The sequence below is a fragment of the Hippopotamus amphibius genome, chromosome 7 (assembly GCF_030028045.1).
Source record: "Hippopotamus amphibius kiboko isolate mHipAmp2 chromosome 7, mHipAmp2.hap2, whole genome shotgun sequence".
Lineage (NCBI taxonomy): Eukaryota > Metazoa > Chordata > Mammalia > Artiodactyla > Hippopotamidae > Hippopotamus > Hippopotamus amphibius.
Genome location: NC_080192.1, coordinates 143,187,490 through 143,214,589, shown reverse-complemented (window position 1 = coordinate 143,214,589; position 27,100 = coordinate 143,187,490). Strand labels below are relative to the sequence as shown.

The window sequence follows — 27,100 nt, the reverse complement described above, 5'->3', positions numbered from 1 at the left end:
TTCAGGATATGTGATTTGCTCCCAAAAGTTAATGAGCCCTCTTCCCAGTGCTTGTCACACTGCCAGAGTCACAGCGCTTACCTTTTTCATGATTGTGTAAGTGACTAATGCTTCCTTAGATAGTCATCAGTATCTTCTATACCTTGTTTAATTTTCAAGGCCACACTCTTACTTTTGATGTCATTTCATTCCCATCAAATCCCTCGTTATATATTTAAATTTTATATGAAAATTTGATTTCACATAATCTTTGGTATTCTTTGCTCCAAATAATGGTCATTGCTTTTAAGCCAATGCATAATAATACATTCTTCTATTTTTCAAGGCTGCTAGAACAAGATTAATTTAGACAGTGTTGAGATTAACGCTGCTGCAAGTCAAAACAAGCTGCAACGTGCTGGAAAACACTCTGAGCCCCACTTTTAATTTACAAATTAAGGGTGTTAGACTTAAATCTTTTAAGGTCTCTTTGGAGACCTTTATGCTTCTGTCTGTTGCTAAGCTCAAGACTCTTGTGCTTCCATAAGTTATACAATAACCTTCTTAATCTCTTCTCATTCATTACATTTTTCTAAAACTTTTGAGATTCAATTGTTTTTCAACTTATTGCAGTTCTTTCAGTAATAAATTCCATTAACCTGCTCCACACCAAGTTCAAGTTTGATCTTTGGCCCAGTGCCTTGTATATGGCAGTGGCTGCATGCACGGAGGTACAAGTGGACACTCCCTTGGGTCATCGTAAGCTTTAAAGGATACCCCAGACAATTATATTTCAATAGAAGACACTGTGCCAAGAAATTATAGCATGTGAGGAAGAGAAGAGTACGCACCTGGGCATGGGAGGAAGTGAGGACAAACTCACAAAAATAAGGACCATCTGTGAATTTAGTTTCCTGAACATCTTTGTAATATTCAGGAAAAACTAGGTTAACAGACAACTTTAGCTTAGAAATCAGTTTGCACAGGAATAAATTAGGACTATACTTTGAAAGGCCTTAGACGTCCATCCAAGATTACTAGAATTGGATACTTTGAGTGATGGGGGAGTTGTCACCACTAATGAGCAAGAAATGAACTCTGCGCTTTCAGAGGCTCCATTTGCATTTGTGTGCAGACTGGAGGGAGGAGGGGTGAGGTGAGAGGCAGATGATGGTGGCCGCTAGATTCAAGGTGGAGGGACCCTAGGGGATGGTCTGGAGAGACACTACAGAGAGGAGCTAAGAGCCTGGTGACTGATGGGATGAGGGGATGGGAGAGAGAGGAAGCAAAGATAACTCAATTTCTGAGCCTGAGTAACCGAGATAATTATGGCACCAGTGACAAGGAGGAAAACACAGTGGGGAGAGTTGGCTTGGGGGATGGTTTTGAGCTCTGATTTAGACAAGCTGTACGTGAGGTGATGGCCGACATCTGGGTGGAAAGATTCAGCTGGTGCCGGAGGGAAGGGAGGTTGGAATTCTAGGGCTTGCTGGGCACGTGCACGTTCTCCCCGCCACACCCACAGGGCGCCGGGGCCTCGGTCACAGCTGTTTTCTCCTTGCATCATCCCAAAATAAAAGGTCCCGATTTTCGTCTGTTTCCAAATGGCAGTCTCGTGTGTTCACTCACTCCCAGCTCCTGATACCCTGGTTAAGGTTTCATGATTGTCACAGCAGCCCAGACACAGACATAGTACCAGACATAGCACCCCCGGGCAGGTTGAGAGATGTGATAAACCAAAAGAGGCTTTTCTTTCTGCAATTTTCTTCTGGTAGCAAAAATACAGAATAACTCAAATCCAGAAATTGGTGATAGAAAAAGTCCAAACTCTTGCACGTGTACAACAGGAGACATGTAACACGTTATTCATGCAAACCTTGCAATAAAAATTGGAAACAGCCCAATATCCAATAAGGTAAATAGATACATTACACATATTTATGTAATAGACTACTGTTCTGCAGTGAAAAGTAACGACTTACAACTATGTACATCACCAAGGATAAAGCTCACAGACAGGGTTTAATGAAAGAAGCCAGTCAAAGATAAACACTAACAGTATGATTTTATTCATACAAGCTCAAAGCCAGGTAAAATTGTTCAAGGATACATACATAAGTGATAAAAGCATAAAGGTAAGCAAGGAAATGATAATCACAAGGCAAGAGAGTGGTACTTGGGAGGTACTCCCAGAAGAGACACACGCAAGAGACTTTAAGATGAAGTCCTGGGGGCTTCATGGGATTAGTGCCCTCGTACAAGTCACGGGAGAGCTCACTTCCACCCCTGCTCCCTGCTACACAGGATACGAGGAGCAGTCGGCGCTCTGTCACATGAAGAGGGCTCCCACCAGAACCCAGCCGTGCTGGCATCCTGGTCTTGGGCTTCCAAGCTCCGGAACCATGAGACGTGCGTTTCTGCTATTTGTAAGCCTACGGTAAGTCTATGATACTTTGTCATAACAGCTGAGCTAAGACAAAGAAAAAATGAAGCTAAAAGTGGGGTGATAGGAAACCATTCCATGTAGCACAAAAATACTTGTAATGATACAACCACTTTACAATTTCCTCACCTATGAACTTGAGGGGCTGGACTAAACGACCCCAAGGTTCTCTCTCACTCTACACAGCTCACGCTCATTCCTTTAGTACCACCTAAGTGGCTGCAAACTGAGTTCACGTACATCAGCAGAGTGGCAGAGAGGCACAGCTGGGGAGACATTAATTGGCTTTGGTGTTGACCTGGGTTCAAGTTTCTGCTCTAAGCCATTACAGCTGAGACACGGGGCAGGTTTTCACTTCTCTCAGCTTTAGTTCCCCATTTGTAAGACAGGAAAAATATCCACCTCGCAATATTATTGCACAGAGTAGGGAGCTAGCATTTGCAAGTGACTAACATATAGTAAGTAGTGGGGAAGTGGCACCAACTATCAAGAGAGGACATCCTCTTTCCTCCATCCCTTGTATCTTTAATAAATGAAGAAACTACAGCTGACGAGTAAACGGCCATAGGATAAGAAGCATAACTCCACCCTTGTGACTCAGTTCTGTGTCTGCTTTCTTTTTTTTACATTTTGGCTGTGCCACATGGCACGTGAGATCTTAGCTCCTCGACCAGGGACCAAACCCGTGGCCCCTGTGGTGGAAGTGCAGAGTCTTAACCACTGGGCCACTAGGGAAGTCCCTCAGTTCTGTGTTCTTTTACCTGTAACGTACTGATGAACCAACCCACCATTTCAGCGATGGGCTTAATCAAACCATCTATCTGGCAAAGTCACATTTAAATATACACACGTGCGGGCACACACGCACACACTCCCTCCACCCCCAGCACCAGTTTAAATACTTGGCATTAGTTATGTTTATGCCAAAAGGACAGAGCTCAGTTCAGGCGATCCAGTCAGTGAGGACAGCGTAGCCAGCAGAGGGTTCGTTTCACGATATAGAAGCATTTAAAGGCCCAGATGGCCTGCAGATCTGGACTCCTTTACTGCCTGGCACTGTGGCTGCCAGGTTCAGGAGGAGGGGATGGAGGAAGGAAATGGAGTTTCCGTGGAGAAACCCAGGACGCCTTCAGCAGAGCCTGAAGACTCAGATGTGTCTAATACTCTCCACTAACATTTTCTACAACAATGGAATATGGAAAACAGAAGCACCACAGACCCACGTAAGACCGAGAGTGATGGGTACTGGTGGAAGTGAAGTAGGCACCGTGTGGAAAAAAATCATCAGATTTCGAGTCAGAAAACCAGGGTTGGGGTCTTTGTTCTGTTTACTAGCTGAGTGACGTTGGGGGCAGGGGGAAGGAGGGGTCTCAAACTCCCAAATCTTCCATTTTCTCAAAATTAAGATAACAAATGGTAATAAGGCCGATAGTTTAGGGAACAGCTATGCACGTCTCATGCACTGTTGTTACGAAAAGTTAAACGTCTCTGCATCTCAGTCTCCTTACCTGTAAACTAGAGATAATGATAGCATTTACTTTATAGGCTTGTTAGGATTTAACGAGTTAATCCATGTGAAATCCATGCTTGTAACGGTGTCTGGCTCAAGTAAGCATGCAAATTACTAGGCAGATGATTATATAAACCTAAACTGTCACTCACCACCATCTCGATCCACTTCTATCCACTGTTACAGATGTGTCTATTGGTTTCGTACCTTTAGTGACTGGTTATTATGAAAGACAAAGAGTTCCATTTTGTCTATTTTCTTTTCTTCTTAGGAGACAGTGACCAGAATCATTAAAAAACAAACAAAAAAAAGCCAAAAAACTACTGCAGTGATAATTTTTTAAAGACATATATTATCTCTTAACATTTATTAATCATTAATACTATTTAATAATAGAATATAGAGAAAAATATAGTGGTATTTAAGATTGTAATCTAACACAATACTGACAAGAGGCATATAGAAGGGCAAGTACTGTATATGAAAGCCATACAACAAGACTGCAAATAAAATGAATATATCCAACACTATGTACAGACTTTAATGTAATCCATGAATAATAATGGGATAAAAGATGTTTACAAGGAGGATTTTTAACCAAAAATTGAACATTGTTCCAAAATAACTGGTAGGAACAAAGATGTTTGATGTTTCAAAAATGATTTTTTCCCTCTAAATACAATTTACATGGATATAGATTTTTAAAAGACTTTTCTTAAACCTCAAACCCTATTTTAAAACAAGTAGACGATGGTGATGGTACAACAAACAAAGCTATAATTAAAGTGTATCTCGGGAAAATATGTAAGAACTGACTCATCCCCAATCAGCTAAAGGACAACGAGGATACCTAGCATGAAGAGTGGGCATCCTGGGGCCCACTGCCTGGGCTTAAATCCTGACCCCGCCACTCAGTAACCGTGTGACCTTGGGAAATTATTTAACCTCTCTGTCTCTCAGTTTCTCATGTGTAAATTGAGGATAATAGTAATTCATTCACGAGGCCGTTGTGAAGATTAAATTAGTTAATACACGTAGAGATCTTAAAAAGTGTCAGGCACATAATGTGTTCAAGAAATGTAAACTTTTTAATTATAATAAATGCATAGCAATACTTTAAATATCCAAAATGAATACAGAGTAATAACCGATAAAACAAATATTCAACATAAAATATTGAATTTGGGGGGTCAGTTGAATGTAAATCGTCACTAGTCCATTGCTACTGCTAAAGATACAACTCAACGTGACCATGGCATATATTGGGCTGGCCAGTAAGTTCATTCGGGTTTTTCTGTAATGTCTTATGGAAAAACCCAAACAAACTTTTTGGTCAACCCAATATTAAAGTAGTATCACGTTTCATCAACTCAAGCAAGACTCCATCAACAGTAGGGTGTGTCATTACTTTAGGAGACACAGAGGGAAAATACTGCCACTGATGCTATGGATTATAAGATAATTCAGAAAAAGTGAAGTGTGAAGAAATGTGCACCCTGAAATTGATGAAATATCAATAGAAAAAACTGGAAAGTGGTCAATAGTTAGATTGCAGATGATTTTGTTTACAAACAAAACGGTAGACAGAAAGTCTAATTTTCCCACTGCCTTCTAAGGGTGGGAGCTTGATTTCCTGGATGGGAGACGCCAACGAACATTAGTTTGGCTTCTCCTGAGCTACCAATCCCCGTACTGGGAGCAGAAGCCTCCCAGGACCATGTCCTGGCGCGGCTTCCGGGCATGAGGAGCAACAACCAGGAGTCCCTGCTGCTGCCGTCCCTGGAGGAAGAAAGTTGAGAGAGCAGACAGCGACCGAAAGTCTGTATTTACAATCAAATCAATCTTAATTCTGGATGGGCTGAGTCTTTGGATTAAAAAAAGGATTCTAGAGAAGTTGTGACACTTCCTGAGATGAGGAATCAGAGACAGCAATGAGAGGCAGTCAATGAAAATAACTAACGCTACTGAAAAAAAAGGTGGGGCGGGGGTGGTGAAAAGCTGAGCCAGGGAAAGGGTACAGCTACACACCAGGTTCTTGGGGATGGCCCTGGTGTTAAACATCACCATAGTGATGTCTCCCGATTTGGGCTCAGACAAAACATGCTCACCATAGCTAAGTTACACAGAAGAATACTCTCAATATCCTGAAGTAAGATGTAGAATTGAACCATTCTGATTCTATAATCATATCAATTTATAAAACAGGCATCTTCACAAAGGACTAAACAAAGGGCTTAAGGCACACGGGATTTTAAAATACACCCACATAGAACCGATAGCCTAGCACTTTAAAATGACAGCACTTATCAATACGGGCTGTGTATATTCTTCCCTGAGACTTTTTAACAAAGCATGATATTATGTGCCCCAGAGCCATAAACAGAAAAGCTTATAGGGCCAGACAGGTAGCAGGTGGGTATGAAGTGACAGGGAAGGGTGAGGCCTGCAGGAACGACAGCACACACACAGTGTGAAGGCATTCAAATGCAATACTTCTAGGATTTGGGGGCGGACTCTCCTAGTTTAGGTACGCCTTATTCACTCACTCATCAAGTATTGACTGAATGTCCACTCGCTATCTGAAATCCAGGATTTGGCCTAAAACCTTTCTTGAGGTTCTTTCCCATTCTAATGCTCTAAGTAATGTTTTACGGTAAAATGGATGAATAAGTGAAAACCAAAAAAAAACCTTAAGACAAAAAGAGAGAAAAGAACTCAGGTAAAAGAGGGAAAAAAACACAAAGAACTCAAAAAGCAAAAAAATTCTTTAAAAATAAAGAGTTTAATTTGCATTGAGTATAACAATATACAAGTCTATAAATGCTCAGAAACACAGCTAAAATGTGCAAGTGTCAGGAACTATGGTAATTTTGAAAGTAACAATCTAATTTTTTATTAGACATTTGAACAAGAAGACACTATAAGATATGAAATGTCAGGTTACATAGAGTTTACTTACATGCATTTTGCTATACATTTGGGCTTTTATCTGAAATTTTATAAAAGGAACACTTCATTAGAACGAATTCAAATCTTACAACTACTTGGAACAAAGAAAATTGGCAGAGGTGAACAAATCTCTCTTCTTCACTCGACTGGACAGCAGCATTACTGAGTGGCAGGTAGATCTTCTTTACCCCCTTGTGTTTGGTGAGGAAGCCAACAACTGTGAGAAGGTAACCGAATTGTCAGGAGGAATGGTCTATGGGCAGGGTATTAAGACCTAGAGCCCTTCTTGCCTTGAAAGAAAATGAGGTAAATAAGTATTAAATATACGTTAACATTAGAAAATGACAGTGGGTACTCAAGACAACCTGTACTATTTCAAACAACTCCTTAATTTGCATAATACAGAGCATGTAGTTGTATCCTCTTTCTTAAAGTAAAATCTTATTTATTCAGGTTCTAGTAATTGTTTGATAGATTGTTTCATGCTTTGTTAAATCCTGGCAAAACTAAAAAGGGCTCGCAATATACATCACTGGTATAAATAACAACTACAAGAAGGTCATTAACCTCAGGAAATTAAGGACCTAAGAAGCATATTCTCGGTAGACAAATGATGGCTAACCATCCTGTACAGACACTGTCAGAATATTAAAACAGTCACACTGCCTTCCTTGTACAATATTACTGTAATTCACGTTTTTGGCCAATTTTGGTTGGTCCTCACTCCAGTTAGGTCAAATCACTGGCATTTTTATTGACTTTTAAGAAGTCATCCTACTAATAGTCTGGAAATCATCGCTCTTCCTTTTTGACTGATCCTTTTATTCTTATAAAGTCTTTATTTTCTTACTGCCTCACTATAATTCACCACAGAGCCAGCCAGGCCTACTCAAAGAGTTTTCTTCTCCAAGTGCTGGGAAGCCCTTTTAGGAAACCTCTCACCCACAGACCTGGGCACAGCAGGCTTGGTCTTAACCAAGACCATGCTTTACTAGTAATTTTACTTAAAAAGCTTTGACCATGTATGTGACAGTGGTTGACTTCTAGCAACTGATTTACATATTTCTTACTTAGCCCTACTTCTTAAAGTGGTGAGAATGTAAATTCTCTAATTGGTGAGAACTGTTTCAATGGTGGCTTAAAACTAGTTACTTTGAAAACTAATGGTTTACATACCTTAGCTTACACTGGATCCCTCTGAAGATCTATCTATCTCAAGGGCAGCATTTTCTTCCTAGGCATGAAAGGGTTTAAAATATGTAAGATTTTAAATTCTCTTTCTAGTTAATAAGTCTCAACCAAGGATTCTCAACCTTTCCGAAGTGCTGGGCCATGAAAAGACCATCCGAGCACAGGCTCCGGGTCACAGATCAGTTTCTAATTTTCAATTCATCTGCATGATTAGGGCCTATGCTCAGGATTCTGAGGTCGGGAAGGGTAAGGGGCACCATAACCTGGAAATTTAAAATGCAATCATTTCAGACAGCCCACCCAGGCTGGTCAGCCCCCACCCCGCCCCCAAGCAAAGAAGCCTCCGCTGCTGCTTCTTCCCTTCCGCCAAGTGTCAGCACAATTCTAGAAGGGTGGGCGGTGAAGGAGCCTAGATATTCAGTCTCAAGTGTTTGTCAATGAAGTTAATCTGATTGCTCCTTCCCTTTTTACCTCCTAATTCCCTCAACATCACCCGTTCACAAAGTAGAGGGAATGGTAGCCTTCAGTTCTCTTTTCCTGGTAGTTATGTGGATTTACTCAAGAGTTAACCAGGAATTCAGGGATTTTTAAACTCTAGGGTACTTCTAAATAGGCTGAGAATTCCTGGTATAGCCAAAAACTATGTAGTCTTAAAACCTCTTAAAGTTAGTATTTTAGTCAGAAGGATAAAGGATTTAATCTCATTCGAAAATATTTTCTAATGGTTAGTGTTTGTAAGGAAAAAAATCATGATTACAAATATACTGCACTCAGAACTATAACATGCAAGAGTTCTTAAGATTAATAATTTTAGCAAATAAGTTTCTGAATTTGGCTACACAATTAAAATTATTCTGATACTATGTAAAACTCACATAAATATAACACAAAAACAAGTTTTCCTGTTAATACTGAAAATGTTGGTTTTGAATTTTAAATTTCCTCAAATTTGAGAGCTGATCCTTAAACACTCAGCATCATGAAAGTTGTATCAATTGAGAGAGAACAAGAGCTTCTTTTCGAGTCTCTCCTGCAGGAAGGCTGTCCTCACAGGTACCACTCCATGCGTCCACGGTGAATGAATCTGCCTTAACATTAGCTGCATGGACAGAACTATCTGTGGCTTAAAGTGAAGGTAAAATGGTTTATAAAACATGGCAAGACTCCAACTGAGGCAGAACCTAAAGGACTAGCAAATTTAGAGCACTGACTTTCTTTTTTATCATTTTTCACCCAGCTTAAAGCAGAGTTTTGCATATGTGAGAGAGGCTGAGCTACAGATTATAAATAGATACAGATACATACACACAGACACGCAGATTCAGAGCTGATGGTGTGACTCAATAACCCATCTGGTTTGTCAATTTCTAAAACACTAAGAAAAAGCAAACTTTTCCAGAATGTTCATACAACAATTAAATTGATACCCTCCCAAGATCTGGAAAACCTATTGCTTGTTATTACAGAAATGCACGGTACAGAGCTGTGCTGTGGACACTAAGGCTTCACAAAAGCACCATTCAGGCACTGGACCTAAGAGCCACACTCTCTCAAAAAGACTAGTGAGAGCAGCTCAGAACACTCCTGCCAGCTGCATGACTGCTACATGAACCTGAACGTCTTTAACGAACTTTTACACACCTTTGACAAAACACACACACACACTTTTTTTATTTTTAACCAAAATGTCAATCATCATCACTATAGTGAATAAAAATTCATGACTCAGAATAGCATGCAACTTTTTTTATTGTTTTCTAAATCTATTTGTACACTTAACACTCTGGCACTAACTTCACAAACAGAGTAAAGCATACACTACAATGATATTAAGCTGCATCTACTCACCTGAAAAGGAGCAAAATATTGCCCCTGAAATAATTACTAATTACACAATACTGCAAACTAATAAACACTATAAATACTAAAAACGTTAACATTTCAACATACAATGTCAACAACATCCTGCCTTCTTTTTCAATTAGTTAAAACATTTGTTAAGGTCATGCAAAATAAGTACTTTATGAAAATGTCAGATTACACTCAAACATCGGGGCAGTGAAACCCAAAAGAGCAACTCTTTAATGCAAAGACTGATCAAGTAAATAAACTATTCAGCATATTAATAAAAAGACAGTAAGTGAAAAACGGCAAAAATGTAACACTAAATTTAGGTAACTGCTCATCTACAATCTCACCATCTACAATCTTATCTGTGACTGAAGATATACTGCCAAAATTATTCTACATAAATAAGCTATTTAAAATGACCAAAGAAATGTGGATGCACGATGACAGGGTGCACCTCTAATCCACACAATACTTAAATGTGACCATTCTCTTAACTCTGCTAAGAGTGAAGGAAAAGTCACACCAGATTTATCTTCCTTTTAGCCTTGCTTTGTTACATGTTTTTCAAGCTTTTTCTCCAAGTATTTCTTACGATACTCTCCCAGAATTAACATGCTGATTTAGGAAGAGACCAAGCAGATCAACTCTGCCCTGGTACAGAAGGCAGTGATCTCGTTTTTCCCTAATGAAATATCTCCCTGTCACCTGTCAACTGTCACTACGCTGCTGATGTAATGATTCCCTCACCCTCCCACTCCAGACACTTTAGTGCCTGTTACCATCCACGTCTGCCTGACTCTCCCAGAGAAAGAATTCACTGCTTTCCCTCTCACTGCTCGGCTCACTAAGGAAAACTGAGCACACAATTGACAGGAGTTACAGAGTAGAGCACGGTGGCTTCTCGGGCAGGTGGATGGAGCCTGAAGCCAGGCCTGGGATCTGGAGAGAAGAGCGTCCAGGTCGTGGGGAGGTGATCGCCTCCCCGCCTCCCCGCCCCCCACGGGCCACTCTCCTAGCAGCTCAGAATGGCCCAGTTCCCGGGGCTCTGCTTGGGCACTGTTGACTCACCTTCTTATTTTTAAAGCCCTGTTTATATTTTCTACTTAAAATTTTAAAATGCTTTGATAAGCACTTTGTCTATTATATAGAACATGGGTTCCCAACTTACAAAGCATTAACCTTTAGTCTCTCGGCCATTCCATGACCTGTAAATTCTTACCTTTTTCCCCTTAAGAGCAAAATGTGCTTCTGGTTCATTTAATGTGTCTTCCCTCAAATCTTTAATTAACAAATATTCTATGAAAGGGGTCTCTAGCTTTTGATTTTTGTTGGCGAATTAAGCCCTTTATATTTAATTAACTATTTCTGACCGATCTTTATCCTCAGATCTTCTCTTGCAGACATATGCCAATGGAAGGTGTAATAACAACATTGGGGTTTTAAGCTTCTAATTACAAAGACAATTGGGGCTGACAGATGAAGCAGGCTTTCTTACACTTCCCTCTGTTGTACAGTGCATGTCTCTTTTGCCAAAGACCTTCTCCTCCATTAGTTACTTGTGAGTGCAAGGTACAAAGATGACGTGCGCGGACGGAGTCACCATAAAACTGTCAGTCCTGTCACAGGGGTGCAGTAACAATATTCTACTTCTGCTTGTTTTTCTTAAAGAATGCTTTCTCTTTCTTCTCCAAAGCCTGTACTATCGGGAGGGGCTACGGCGTGGAGCTCTGAAGAATCTTTCGAGAGCCTCGTGTAGCTTGAACGCTGGCTTCGCTTATGCGTCATGCTTTTTAGATTTTCATTCTGAACAGCCGTCGAGTGGGAACTGGAGCCAGACCTCAGGATGACCTGGGGCGTCTCCCTCACGCCCTCCATCTCATCAGGATTCTGGTTGGCTCTGTTAGCCGGAGCGCTGTTGTTGTTCAGAGTCACGGTGCTGGGGGTGCGATTCAGGTTGTAGGCTTTGTGGCATGCCGGCCAGTTTTCCTCAGGGCTGCTGGCTATCAAGCTGCACTCAGAAGGGCTTTTCTTGTCTTCTGAACAAATGGACATCCGAGCCACAAGAGGATCTTGCAGGCCACTCAGGCTATGTGGTACTCCCCGCTTCCCACTGTGGCTGTCATCTTCGAGCTCGATGAGATTGGCCTTTTCGAGCTGGGAGTCATCAGCGGCTTCATTGTGAAGGGAGTGGTTGGGAGAGCTCTCACTGGATCTCACTCCGGAATCAGAAGAGTCCTTTTTGTCAAGGAGGGCGTCTGATAAGTACTCTTTTGCCTTGATGAAGGTTCTAATGGGCTCCGCGCTGTGTTCTGGAGACTTCAACGCTCTCTCTGCTCTGCCTTCAGCCTTCCTGTCTTTGCCATCTTTGAGCAGTGGGGTGTTATCTGATTCCTCCGTCCCAGACTCATCTTCATCACTTGGCAGCTTCTGATAGCGCAGTCCACCTCCCTTCAGCTTCAAATCCGTCTGGAAGAGACCTGACCTTTCTGAGGACCTCTTGCCCGGGAGAAGCTTACTGCCTGACTGATCAGACTTTTCATCTTCCTCGGTGATCGGGTCCAGGGGGGAGGCATCGTTAGTGGAAACTCCTGATGAGGAGTAATCGAGCACATCTCCCCTCTTCATCAGAAACGACTTCCTGGCCTCGTCCTGCTTTGGCTCACTATCCTTGCCTTTCTCTGGCTCTAGGTGAGAGTGAATGGAGCCCCCGGATGAACTCTGACCCATGTAACACGTGCTATGTGGGGAAGACCTGCCACTCATTGCTGTGGACCCCGTGCCCCCCTCTAGCTGAGACATCTGAGCAATATACTCTCTATAGGCGTCTCTATACTCAGCCTGCACCTTATCTGTCAGCTTTGAAATTTCAATACTGGAATCCTGGGAAGTGAGACTCGAAAGACTTGGGGTTCTGCGAGTTTGTGACTGTGAAGACAAAAAAATAATAATTTAAGAATTCAAATGAACCCAAAAAAAGGCATAATAAACATTAGCTTAGGAGTTATATACATATATGGACAATAAGAATTTTTAAAGTCCTTAAAATACCAAATTCTTTTAGAAGAATTCTACATAACACAGCTTAACAAAAGCTGTGGATTTATGAATAATTTACTGTTATTAGAAAGCTTTATACAAATTTTAATACAATTAGTTTATCATTCATATTTAAAACTATAATTTAGGGTTGTATTAACAAATAACCTTAGGACTTGTTTTTATAATTTCAAACTTTTAAATTTATTTATGGCAAAAGTCACCTTCATTGATAAAATATAAAAATTCCTTTCAGAAAAGAAAAAGATGAGAATTAAGATATATCTCAAAAACAATATACTCGTCTTTAATGTATGTTAAAAAGAAACTGTCTCAACTTGCATACCGTGAAGTTTCTGTCAAATTCCAACTTCAGAGAAAGAAAATGTACTCAAAAAAAAAGAAAGATTTTAATAGGAAAAGTAGAGAGTGCAACAGAAAAGACAGAAAGATAAATACAGGATCCAGATGAACAAAACTGGAAGCCATGAGGTCAACAGTCAGGTCCAAGTAAACAGGGAAATAAAACATTTTTAAAAGTTTTGATTTCCAATGAGAAGTTTTAGGATGAAAATTGCTTTAGATCCCAGGAAAGGTTAATAACATGAGGAATAAAAAGAAAAGATTAGGAAAAAGAGGAAGGACATGGAAGAGAGAAAATCAAGGAAGTTTCAGAAAGAACAAGAGCAAAGGCTGAAACAAAGCAGAAGTAAGGCAGAATCTCCCTTGCACAGCACTGCGCTCACTCCCCAATGCGGTACGTGCACCCTAGGAACAGGAAGGTGACCTGTGCCTTTCCACTCTCATTCGCACAGCAGTGTACAGTGGAGGCTCCAGAGGTTCCGTCACATGTGATCTCCCAGGAGATTTAATGCAGAAGCAGATGTGGGAATCTAGCTGTCTTCTATTAAGCCAGGCATTAAAGAGGTTTGTAACACAATATCATTTTCAGTAAATACGTTTCGTTTTGGAAAATGGTCATTTTTCATAAAAATGTTATTTATGTTAACATATAATTGGTTGATTTTTAAGTCTCTCAGTTTTTATTTCTAATATAGTAAATACTGACAGGTAAAACTTTTATAAACAAAGGTTCTTTGGGAGTCTTCAATAATTTTTAAGAGTGTAAGAGGATCCTGAGACTTAAAAAAAGTTTAAGAATTGCTGCATTGATAGGAAGGCTGTGAGAGTTTCCAGGTCATGGTGGTAAATACCAAGCATGGAAAAGCAGAGGATGAGGATTTCTTAAGAAATGTTAAAAGAAATTCCAAGGAAAAGTAAGGAATTACTGTTGTTGAAACAGAGAGATAAAAGGGTCAAGTGTAGACTTAACTTACTGTAAAATAAGGAAAACTTTTATCTTAGTTAATCCACAATAATAAAACTGCTTCCCAACTTAAATAAAATTGATAGTATGTAGAAAAAGATAACAACAAAAAAATATTTTTACTACTAAACCAAACACGACACTCTTAAAAATGGTAGCCCTAACAGGTGCTGCTTTCTCTAAACACGGCTCCCTTTCAGTAGAGGTCTTTGAAGCTACTCACTGTTTCCCTCCCTTGCTGGTCTTCTCTCTGTTCTGTGCCCTGCTCTGGTTTCTCCTAGTTTATTTTTCTTCTTGTGCTCCCTTTACTCCTTTTCATGTTCTCTCACTTTTGTTTTTATTTCCGATCCTCACCTGTCCTCCTTCTTCTAAGAACATCTAAGGAAGGAACTCACCCGTATCTGACATCAGATAATAAAACGCGTATCCATGAACGGTGTGCAAATGTACTGAAAAACCAGGTTACGGTCCTCAAAGGGTTAACATGGGCAAGTTTTCCAACAAAGATGTATTTTAGCCAATGATTACTGACTTTACCACGAAAACTGCAAGTGAAAGATGAACTCAGCTAACCACCTAAGTAGCCCAGTGCCTGTTTACCCTCGAAGCCATGACTCTATTTTACTGTTTTAGCAATTCTCATCCATCTCTGAAATAATGTTATTTTCTCTTTGTTTTACTCACTGTCCTCTCCAGACAACACAGCTCCTGGAGAACAGGCACTCCTCCCTCCACCCTGTTCACTTAGGGACTCATTAAAGATTTTCTGAATGACTATATAAACGCACCAACATAATCTCGGCAAATTAAATACCATCCTCTTCTTCAGGGGTATGAAAAATGGCATTTGATAAGTACCTGCCAACTCAGGTTACTGTGACGTGGAGCCCCTTCATCCAGGCCGAGCGTATTCAGCTCTTCGAAGCTGAAGTTCAGGGTGTAGGGGGTCTGACTGGAGAGCTCAGTGTGAGGCAGCTCGTTGTGTGAGGAGCGGCGGGCAGACTCGCCGTGAGGAACTGAGCTGCTGTTTTCACTCAGTAAACGTGGGTCTTCAGGAACCACCTGGTTTTCTGCATTTCTCATTTCTAGTATCTTAACAGGGAAAAAAAAGTCCTCCATATCCACACTGATAAATCACATTTCAGAAGCTTTAGAAATTATTGTAAAATTAAACAGTTACTATAATGGAAATGAGGAAGCATACTTCCTATAAGTGAATTTCAAATAACTTTGTCCTATATCAGCTTATCTTTCATTTTAATTAATACAACTGACCGCTGAACAACACAGGTGTGAACTGCGCAGGTCTGCTCACACGCAGATGTTTTTCTATAGTGGAGACGGAAATATTTACTGCACGGTCTGGGGTTGGTTGAACCTGCAGATGCAGAGGAACCTTAGATACGGAGGGCTGACTCCAAGTTATCAACGGATTAACCTCCGAGTTGTTCAAGGATCATCTGTACTAAAAGAATTACAGTCGGCCCTTGGAATCCAGTGGTTTTGCATCTGCAGATTCAACCAATCACAGATTGAAAATATTTGGAAAAGAAATTCCAGAAAGATCCAAAAATCAACACTTGAATTTGCCACACGCTGGCAGCTATTTACATAGCATTTACATTGTATGAGGTATTATAAGTAATCTAGAGATGATCTGAAGTACCCGAGAGGATGTGCGTAGCTCATATGCAAATACCATATGCTATTTTACATAGGGGACTTAGGCACCCAAAGATTCTGGTATTCATGGGGTCCTGGAACCAGCCCTGCAGACACTGAAGGGTGACTGAAATGACAATCCTCACGTATATATTACACTCTAATGTGACCATTATGTCACATTTGAAATTTAAGAACAAAACAAAATGCAACTGGAGCGTGTCAAAGAGAACCAGAACTGGACAGTAGCTAGAACAGTAAAAGCAGATTTTAACCAGGAACTACTGCAATGGGGAAACGGACCTCAGGATAGAACTGGGCTCAATTCCAACAGCGGCGTGGCCACGTGGGCATTTACAGCCCAGGAACGAGGTGGAGGTCAGAGGATGGAAAGCTGCTAGGAGGAAACATCAGGATGGGGGGGGTGGTATTCTGGCCGAACTGACTTGACAGGATTCCTGCTGGAGGCAGGGCTGGGGTCTAGGACATCACCTGGGGGTGGGGGGCAGGGGTGCGTAACGAGGAATCTGATCAAGTATTGAGGGCAATCAGACATGGAGGGTGATCAGACATGGAGGGTGATGTTCTTTCTGAACTGACTTCACAGGATTCTTGCTACAACTGGGCAATGCAGGCCCAACAAGGACAGATACCAAGGTCAAGGCCCAGAGGATTCGGGAAGCCTGACTGAATGAGGTCAAGGAGAGCGTCTCGGTCAGTGAAAGCACGGATAATTGGCAGGTGGCCTCTCTCCCAAATTTCCAAGTGAAACGTCCAAAAGGCGAATGTTGCTAAGTGCTGCTGTGTATATTCTACATAACAGGATATACAAGAGCTGTACACATAAATGTAAAATGTAATTTTTACATGTTTAAAAATATAGCTAAAAATCAGTTAAGACCAGTACTTACTGGCACTCGTTTTATAAAATGTTGTAAATAATTCTACAAATATTAAAAATATCTTACTGTGCTTCTAAAAAGATGCCAGTCCCCAAAATTCATACTCATTTCCTTCTTCAGTTCGTCAATGTTACACTGCGCTAACACACGGCCGTTTATGTTCGCCTGAATGAAAACAAATACAAGTATAAAGATAAACAAAATGTAAGAAATTCTGAATTTCTAGTGATTAAAAAGTACATTTATATTAGGGACTAGAAAATACTGACCTAAGGAAGGTTATCATCCCACGTAATAATTATTAATAAACAAGCAGAATATGAACAACACAAGCCACTCCATACTTTTCCAAGTGTCTTAGGTGCTCAAGTAAAATATTAATAAATCATTCTTCAGGGACCAATCCTTGACTATTTCCAAAACTACCTGCCCTGCCATGAGTAAGAACAAAACTGTTTGCTTTTTTCCTCTAATCTTATAAAATACGAACACGAAGGCAAGCTGCTGGGAGGGGACAAATACGTCTGACAGCATGTTGGTCGCTGATGAAGTCCTAAATGAAGAAAGCACTGACAAACTTGTTTATCCACTATACTAGATAACTTCAGCCACCAGGAATGTCCACCCACAGATTTCCCCATCTACTAAATCCACAGAAAATGATCTTATCACTTCTGGGTCTCTGTGATTCTGGTCCCTTCCAAGTAAGAAGGGATGAAATTTTCTTTACTAATAACAGGTAGCTTACTTATTTTACAAAATACAAAGCCTGACTTTATTAACTGTGGTAAAATTATGGAATTCCTGTGTTTAAAACTGACAGAGTGCTCAGTTTCCAGGTTAATTCTGAAGAAAACAATACACGGAGCAAGCCTATGGCAGAGGTCCTGCTGTAGAAATGCCAGGAGCCTGGCGGCACGTAAGAAAGCAGTTGCTATGAGGGGCTTCAAACAGCCAAGGTCTGGTGGCAAAGAGCTGAGGACAGGGGAGAAAACCATGGCCCCGAGGGAAACAAAACCCCCACAAAGGATTCGTGTGCAGACACTCTTTCCTGACCCTAATCAGGCTGCCTAGAGGAAGAGTCAGGCTTGTACCTTGGAAAGGCAGCACTGGACACTTCCACAAACAAGGATTAACACTAACTAGATCTGTGAGAAAACACATTATCTGAGCCTTTCTGACCAAACACAGGTGAAGATTAGTGAAATGGTACATATGTTCATAATTCTTTGAAAGCTTTTAGATGCCACTCATTAAAGTGTGTCAACACTAGAGGCTTGTTGTTAAGGCTCTACTTCACTGTATCTCTGATAGAAGAAGTATAATTCAGTGGAAATATCTATGAAAATTGAGACTCGGGACTTCCCTGGCAGTCCAGTGGTTAAGACTTCACCTCCCAATGCAGGGGGTGCAGGTTCATTCAATTCCTTGTCAGGGAGCTAAGATCCCACATGCCTCATGGCCAAAAACCTAACCATAAAACAGAAGCAATATTGTAACAAATTCAATAAAGACTTGAAAAATGGTCCACATCAAAAAAAAGTCTAAAACAAAAACAAAAAAAACCTGGGGCTCAGTCAGCCTTGTATATGGGAAGCCTTCCTCAAAATCCAACGTTTGTGGTAATTACTGGAATTGCAAGAAAAGATCTAGGAAGAAATAAACTTCCTCAAATATGTTAGCCTTGCAAACCCAAACTATTATCAAATGATCAAATGGGACATAATCAGAGGTCCTCTAAGACATCAAAGTGGGAATCTGAGGAAAATGAAGCAAGTGTGTGTGTTTACTTCAATAAATTATTAAATCACAAATAAATATGACAAAGAAAATGTAACATAAAAGAAAAGGCTTTCAAATGTTCTATGTTGCATACTGGAAATACAAGTTATGGTTAATCTTAATGTGAAATCCTTTAGAGCTTTGTATTTCTCATCAAAGCATTTTTTACTTAAATCAGATCTTTTTCTCTGCGGGGGTAGGCCGTGCCTCACGGCTTATGGGATGTTAGTTCCCTGACCAGGGATGGAACCCAGGCCCCAGCAGCGAAAGCGCCAGCCCCTTCTCCAAATAAACCACACTTGCTTCAATGGATGACTGGGGAACTAACTCCCCCTTCACATTAGACCATTTTAAAGTAACATTATAATACAGCACTTTATTTTCTTGTATCCATTTCTAAACTAAAGGATAAAGGGGCAATGTTAGGATACAAATAGTAAGAAGCCTGTTTCCACCTAGAGCTTTCCGGTTTCAACAGAGAACTCCTCTTTGAGAAGCTAAACACAGAGTGCTTGCCATGCACAGAGCCCGCCTCTCGCACCCTCAGCCCTGCCTAGAGTCAGCAGGTAAACGTGCTGGTCACCTTCTTGATGGTCGCACAATACTGAGGCAGCATGCTCTGGTCCAGCCCTTCTATTTGCTTCAGTTTCTCACAAACCGCATCCACATTCATTGAATTCAGTGACATTGTTCCTGCGGCTGGGCCTGATCCCTAGATGAGTCGTGGGAAAATACATGTATGAATAGCATTTAATGTCAGATATACGCAGTCATGTGACAGAGAAACTCATGAAGTTACACTATTAGTACTCTGATTAACGATACATGTTCAACGTGAAGTAAGAACAGCAAATGTGCACAGTATGGGGAAATGCCGTCAGGGAACAGATTTAGCTACTGTTATACCTTAAGGAGTATCTTTTATTCTAGCAGATACAGCCTGATCAAAACCAGTTTTCTAAGAAGACAGAACATTCCATGAGCCAAGCCAGGCCAACTTCAAGAGAGCCTAACTTCAAACCTCAAAAGAGAAGGGTATAGCCCTTAATAACAGAAGGACAGGAGGTTAAAAAAGAAAAGTAATGGGGGGGGGGTGGATTTCTGATGCTTATATTACAAAAATACAGAAGGTAAATCTATGAAATAATTTTAAAACTGCCTATACTAAACAGCTTTAGATGTCTTTACAGACCACCTAAATAGTCTACAACAGCTGATCATATTTTATATCCAAGGGATCTAAAACTTCCCCTTAAGAATCTATCAATAATCATGTAAATATAAAATAACAGTATTACTTCTTAACTCATGTGGAAGTAAATACAATCCATTAAAATTAGGTCTCATTTAAAAGAGAAGTTGCAATCATAAATCTAGTATTAGAAAACCATTTTCTGAGTACAGTGACATACTAAGGAAGCATTTGCCTGTGGCCAATTATATATGAATCTCCTCAATCACAGATGTGGACACTGGGGTCCAGAGAGGTAAGTTTTGGCTTCAAAGTCACAGAATAGCTAGCTAGCTAGTGGCAGATTTGGATGGGAACCCTAACTTATCACATCTTGCAAATTCCTATTTTCTTTGCTGCAACTATTTTTAAAGAGTTTACAGAAACTATAACCAAAATAAAAAGAAGACAAACCAACTAGTATAGAGGATAATGTCCCAAATGGTCTGTCTTGTTTACCAGTCAATCTAGTCTTAAAATGATAAATACGATTTACCTTATCTTCAAGGATGTGTAAATTTACATTTTCTACTGCCTCTTTTATCATTCTCAGGACAAAAGTAGACTACGACAGCCAAAACTGACTGTTAGCTACTTGTTAGATATTACTTGTAACATGAAAGCATAACATAATACTCTGTTATGAATTGATAAATATACACGCAATATATAAACAAAATATAGCTATATTACATATAAATATAAATATAGCTAGGGGACGAGACCATACTGAAAGGACAGTGAGGCAGTAGTTTTATGAGAGGGAGTCTTAGCAAGTTTACAAGTGTAAGACAGTCCCATAAAAATTTGTAAATTAATGACTTGGAATATACTGCACCAAACACATTTATTTACAGTTTGTTTTTAATTAAATATAAATTTAAACTATGCCATATATTATATGGTCTGTACTAACAGCAAAACACTAGTATTTCCATAACTTAGTTTTCATATTTCTATACAAAGTTCTATTTTCTGCCTGGATGAGTACAGCCAATATTCAAAGTGTTAATTATCCACTATCGAATATGGAAATTTAAAATGCTTTCTATGAATTTTTAATAACCATATTCGTTTTTTTTTCTTTTTAAACAGGTTTGAGATATAATTCACACACAATTCTCCCATTTAAAATGTACAATTCAATGATTTTTTATCATAGTCACATAGTCGTGAAACCATCACCACAATCAACTTCAGGACATTTTCATATCCCTTCCAACACCCAGTTCCAGTCCCTAGCAACCTAATCTACTTTCTGTCTCTATGGATTTGCCTATTTTGGACATTTCATATAAGTGGAACCACACAATATGTGACCTTTTCTAACCAGCTTCTTTCACTTAGCATGTTTTCAAGGTTCCTCCACATTATAGCATGGATGAGTACTTCATTCCTTTTTTCCGCTGAACAGTATTTATCTTTTAAGTGATCTTTAATACTGCCTTTCAAATGTTTTTATTCCTCAATCCATCTCTTCTTTCTGGGTACATTTACACTTGTTTACATGGCCTTGATTAGAAAAAGCACAAATGAACAGTCTGATCACCAAAATAAATAATGGTCATACTAGATTACAATTCACAGAATAAAATATCCATGAATCGATACTGATATAAATTAAAAGTTGAATAAGTAAATAAATGAGGAAGAAGAGACAGCTTTTACTTATAGAATTCCAATTAATAAATGTAGAAGGAGGGAGCAGAAAATTACCATCAGGAAAACACAATAGTGCCTGTATACAAGATGCATTGGTGGACATTAAAATTAACAGGCAAAAGTATAAGGAGAAACAGGATATTTGCAGAGTTGCAGAGTATCTCCTAAATACTTATTCATTACACAGGGAAAAATAAAACTTCACAGTGTTGAAATCTGGCAGATGCCACCTTAACCATGTGACTGAGGTTAGCACAACCAGTGGGAAGATTGAGGCCCTCACAGACGCTCGGATATGATGTGCTGAGAAGGACATGACGTCACTTCTGTGGGTCTCTTGCCAAGGATGTATAATCTCCTTCTAAACATTAGGAAATAGCAAACAAACCCAAGCAGAAGGACAGTCTACAAAATATCTGATCAGTATTCTTCAAAAGTTTTAAGGTCATAAGAGACAGGGAAAGACTGAGGAATTGTCAGATTAGGGAACTCTAAGAAATAACACAACTGGATTGGATCCCGGACTAGAAAAATGACATTAGTGGAAAAACTGGTAAGATTCAAATAAAGTCTGTATTAGGAGTATTGTACAAATTTTCACTTCTGCTCTTGAGAAATATACTACAATTAGGAAAGATGTTAACATTAAAGGAATACTATTTTTGTACCTTTGAAGTCTAAAATTACTTAAAAGTAAAAAAAATTTTTAATCACAAAAAATTCTATTTCTCATTGTGCTGAAAAAAGACAAGTACAACAGACATGGAACAGATTAACTCTGTCTGCCTGGGGGCGGGGGGCATGTAAAATGTTAGAGTATCTTAAAGGAACCTGAGAGTGCAGCAATAGAGACACATTAATAAAGATACTACTCTTTTCCTTTAAAACAAAAAACTCCACATTATTTTACTTTCATGCTCCTTCAAAACTTTTACATTTTATCACTTGAAAACATATTTTGTCCCTCACTGGAGATTATGTAGAAAAAATATATTATCTCTGAATGACTTTGAGAAGCTTTATAAGAAAAGACACACACAATGGATATCCCTGTAACTCCATCAGAGCTATAGTCTGACTACTGATTATTTGTGAGTTGGGTTTTATCAAGATAAGGGGTAAATCATCACTAAATTAAAATACATTACAATATGCTTCTTTGAATAAGAGAAATAGTGATTACTTGCCAGGACTTTTCTAAAATAATCATATATAGTAAAATTATTTTGAAACCAAATAAATCTTAGTAGCCAAAATAATGATCTTTAGATGGAAGTCTCATAAAAAGGAGAAAGAGTACAAAAGTGATTAGGAAAAAGCATATTCAATAATTCAATACATAAATTCTTAATAGGAAACTAATTACATTACTTTGGCAATACAAAGAATGGTAATACTTTAAAGTTTATCATGCATTCTCACTTGAAATTTACCTGTTACGAGTCAAGAAAAGATCATTTCAGTATATATCACAATTTATTTAAAAATTTTTTTCTAATATAGAAAACTGAATGCAGAAGATGTTAGTTTGTTTAAACTGTTAAATATAAACTCCAAAATACACACAAATCAGAATTCCTCCAGGTCAAAGTAAAGCTAACAGGACAGATTTAAATTACTTTGATCTAACTATATGATTTTATATTGTAAGTAGATTAAAACTACAATGTGAAATGTTATCATCTTTGGTAAATTTATTAAACAAGCTCAGAAATGATTAGCCAGAAATGAGAGCCATGCAAAGGCTGAAAGCAGCTATTAAAATAAACCCAAGGCACCAAAATAAGCACAGATTTATAAACAGCCCAGCATGAGGTTGCCAATGATTGCTTCTAATAGTCTAAAATAAGGAAAGTGAGTAAGAGTTCACTGAAAGTTTCTGTACCTGTCTCTGTTTGTTAAACCCAGAGTCACACGGCTTTAAGGAAGGAATAAAACAGAATGAAGAACACGAGCTTAAAGTAAAACATCAAATACATATACATGATAAAAACAGGCAGCACTTTTGTCAAGCCTCTTATTCACCCATGACTCTGAACACACCACCTCTACAGCAACACAAAGAACACTCACACACACACACAGTTTAATTTCATTAACATGTGCTTGCTAATTTTAAAACTGTACTCTCAAATTTTATATTCTTTCTCTTAAAAGAATAAATCATGGGCCATACATTCAACAAGAAAACCAGCTAAATAAAATTGGCTATGAAAAGTCAAAGTATTCCTACTACATACAAGTTTAAAATTAATTTTTAAATATTCTGATAAAAAACTGCAACTATTAATTGCAGACCAATTTAATAATAAGGTTTAAATACTTGGAATTCACATGACCACTTCGTAAGATAAAATGTTATCTAGGCACACTACAGTTAATGTTCAGAAATATACTTTTCAAATTTGGGTTCTGTTTCACTGAGCTTGCGGCACGTATAGATGCACTAAAATACCATTTGAAAACAAAGGCCTTTCAGCTCAAGAAATCGTAAATGCACACTATGGGTAACTATTTTACTGATGTAGTTCTTTAAAACTAATTCAAAGCAGACACGCTGCTGCTACTAATTATTCTTCTGTACAAATCAGGTTGGTGGTAAATATTCTTAAAATAGTTAAAATAATGTATCGATAACTGACAATACTGAGTGAAAGTTAATTTACAGGGTTTTTCTTTTAACACATCATTATCTGGAGTACCTCATGGGAACCTTCTTTTCCAGTTTACATATCAGCCTTGTTATAAGTAGGTTTTTTAGAAAGTTACTATGTATATCTGTGCAGACTGGAAAAAATATCAAAAAGGAGTGCTAATGAAATTACAGCTTACTACAAGATAACCAAAACACAAAAGAAAGCTATTGTTACCAAGTGGGAAAATGTAACTCTCTCTTCAAACTACATGAGAAATAATAATTAGGTCAAAGTTGACAGATAAGGTTTAACACCACATGTAAAGGGCAATCTTTTAAAAAACACAAGTTCAAGACATGATTTTGTTATTTTTTAACTTTTAACTGTACTCCAGGATTTCAATGATATCATTACTGCAGTATCCTATTTCTTCGGTAATACCTCAATCAATTTAGTCATAGTTTATTGTTTAGGGGAAAAAAGCTTTCTTGAGCTGAAGTCTGGCACAAAGACTTTGAAGTTGGAAGTGAATATAATTTTTCACTACATTATTAAAGAAAAAATATGTTTATATTTCTCCAAATTGAAACAGATCAATAAAAATGCACTCCTAAAATGCTGTAGCAAGTGTGAGTGAACCTCCCGAGAGAAGGTACTGACTGCTAGCAGGGAGCACCCGCCCTAAGCCTGCACCTAAACGAAGCCTGAATCGTGTCCTGCCTTACCCAAGGCGTCTTTTGCTTTCTCATCCAAGTCTGCTCCTGAGCGGTGAGAGACAGCTTGATTTGGACATATGTTTGTTTGAAAATGGGTTATGAGTTCTAAACCAGTGGTGGAAATAAAAATGACCTACAGTTGAGTCCCATCTTTTTTTCACTTTTCACTTGGTCACTCCACCAACTGGATCCAGTTTCATGAAAACCAAGACCTTCATTTTTAAGACTTTTATTAATTCAGTAAATTTCAGCAATCTCTAAACAGCACACTGGAAGGAGGATACTGTTATTAACACTGCCTCTACAACTCTGAAGTTCTTTACAATTCAACATTGTGAATTTTCCTGCCTTTTCAGTGAGGTAGCTGATCTAAATGAAGCATCTAGAGGTACTGAGTAAACCCTGTGGCACAGAAGGTCAAGAAAGAATGACTTGGTAGTATTGATCATTTCCGCCTGGCAGCCCTCAAACACATCAGCTCCATGAAGGCAGGATTTCCATCAGTTTTGTGCACTGCTACATCCCACTGTAAGTGAACCAGTGGATGATCACACAGGCATCTGAAGGACTCGATGCTAAATAATTCAAGGAAAGAGTAAAGAAATGCTCTATCACTCCTTCCTTCGAAAAAAAATCCCTTTCAAGGAAACACAGTTACCACCATGAGCAGCATACCTTAAATAAAAACAGACTGAATACAACACTCATAAGAGCACCTCTTTGAAAGACCACAACAAAATGCCACAGAGGAGACCTGGCTGGAGACAGGGTCCTCCCTTCATGGTCACAGAATGACCTGAATGCCACTACTTTCTAGTGCGACCTGGGCTGAGAGAAGGTAAAGGCGCCAAGTAAACTTCTCCTGGGAAGCTTTCAAAACTGTAAAGTATTTAGAGCATTCAGATAACCTGGAAATCCTTCTAAATTCTAGGAAAACAAGCCGATTCTAGGAAATCAAACCACCTTTTGGGCCAGAGAAGAATCAACAGATAAAAGGCCGAGTTAATCTAAACTGACCGGAGTGTTTGTACATTACTCCTACCACTGAGAAGAGGTTATATAACACAAAGCAGTTTCAGTTTCTGAGTCTTTAAAGCTCTAAGTTCCAAAGGAATTTGGCCTTCGGGGTAGCAGTAATGATAATTATTAAAGATTGAAAGTATGCTAAGGCTGAGTAATCCTTAAATCAGACCTATGACGTAGGTCTGCTTTTTCCAGATGAGAAAGTTGAGTATCAGAGAGGTTAAGTAATTTCTCCAAGACAAAGAGCTAATCACCAGGACCTAGTTAACTTGAATGACCAAGTACGTGACCAAGTCATGTTTAGTATTAACAGGGGCAAAGGGGGCAGCACAGTGGTGAGGAATGCTTCCAGGTAACGGCCATGCAGATTCCAGTTCTGCACCTGGCACTCCCCTCCTGTGAGCCTCAGGTAAGTGGCACCATGCCACTGGACTAGACCATGGGTACTAGCATTCTCTGAGGATCCCCCAGAGGGAAGGCAAGTCCAAGGTGGGGGCTGGAGTTCTTTTTTTAACTGGTTTTATAAACCAGAATTCTAATTAAGATTCCACTTTTAAAAAAGACTCCTCTGCTTTGAAAGTTTGAAAAACACTAGTCCTTTCTAGCGCTAATATCCTGGGGATCACATCTTGGGCCCAATGTTAACATATTTTTTTCAGCTTTACAAGATTCGGCATATATTTTCTCTATTATAAAATCATAGTGGAAAAAACGCCAGCACAGAGGCTTATATTTTACATCTTCACCTTAGTGAAACACTTGGACATCTCTATAATTTACCTGATAAGGCCGTGGCTGGCCTTCACAAGTCACAATCATTACAGAGTTCCTTAATGTGAGAAAACCCAATTATTTTCATAAGGATCTGCTTTATAAAGGTTTATGAGAAATTCCTTGAGGTAAAAAAAGATGGGACCATCTATATTGAAAAGACCACAGAGAGCTGATTAACTCTCTATGATCTGCTTTTTTGGTGGCTTTCTTTTAATTCATTATTCTGTGTCCATATCGACAAGACAATTTGTCCAAAAATGTTTGCATAGCTCCTGACTTATCTATAAACAGCCCTTGTCATCCAGTGTTGCATACAGGGGACAGCTGAACAAGCAGAGATGAACTCAACCTGCAGTCTTCTTATCTCAGAAATCCTACAATTTTCTACTACAGGACTGGAAAGCCCACAGGAGCCATGAAGGGCTA

At 39.2% G+C, this 27,100-nt stretch overlaps 1 protein-coding gene across 4 annotated transcripts in view; it reads right to left on the bottom strand.

The window, feature by feature from the left end:
* Nucleotides 1-8,124: 8,124 nt before the first annotated feature.
* KIDINS220 (kinase D interacting substrate 220) overlaps nt 8,125-27,100 on the bottom strand; it is a 102,253-nt gene continuing 83,277 nt past the window's right edge. For 2 of the 4 annotated variants that reach the window (XM_057740596.1, XM_057740598.1), the window contains 5 exons: nt 23,411-23,443; nt 19,216-19,344; nt 16,917-17,015; nt 15,145-15,378; nt 8,125-12,848 (listed from right to left, as the gene is read on the bottom strand). In XM_057740596.1, coding sequence (XP_057596579.1) covers nt 11,586-12,848; nt 15,145-15,378; nt 16,917-17,015; nt 19,216-19,344; nt 23,411-23,443 — 1,758 coding nt within the window. In that variant the 3' untranslated portion in view covers nt 8,125-11,585. The remainder of the gene's footprint in view (nt 12,849-15,144; nt 15,379-16,916; nt 17,016-19,215; nt 19,345-23,410; nt 23,444-27,100) is intronic. The other 2 variants (XM_057740599.1, XM_057740600.1) reach the window with 1 other exon arrangement.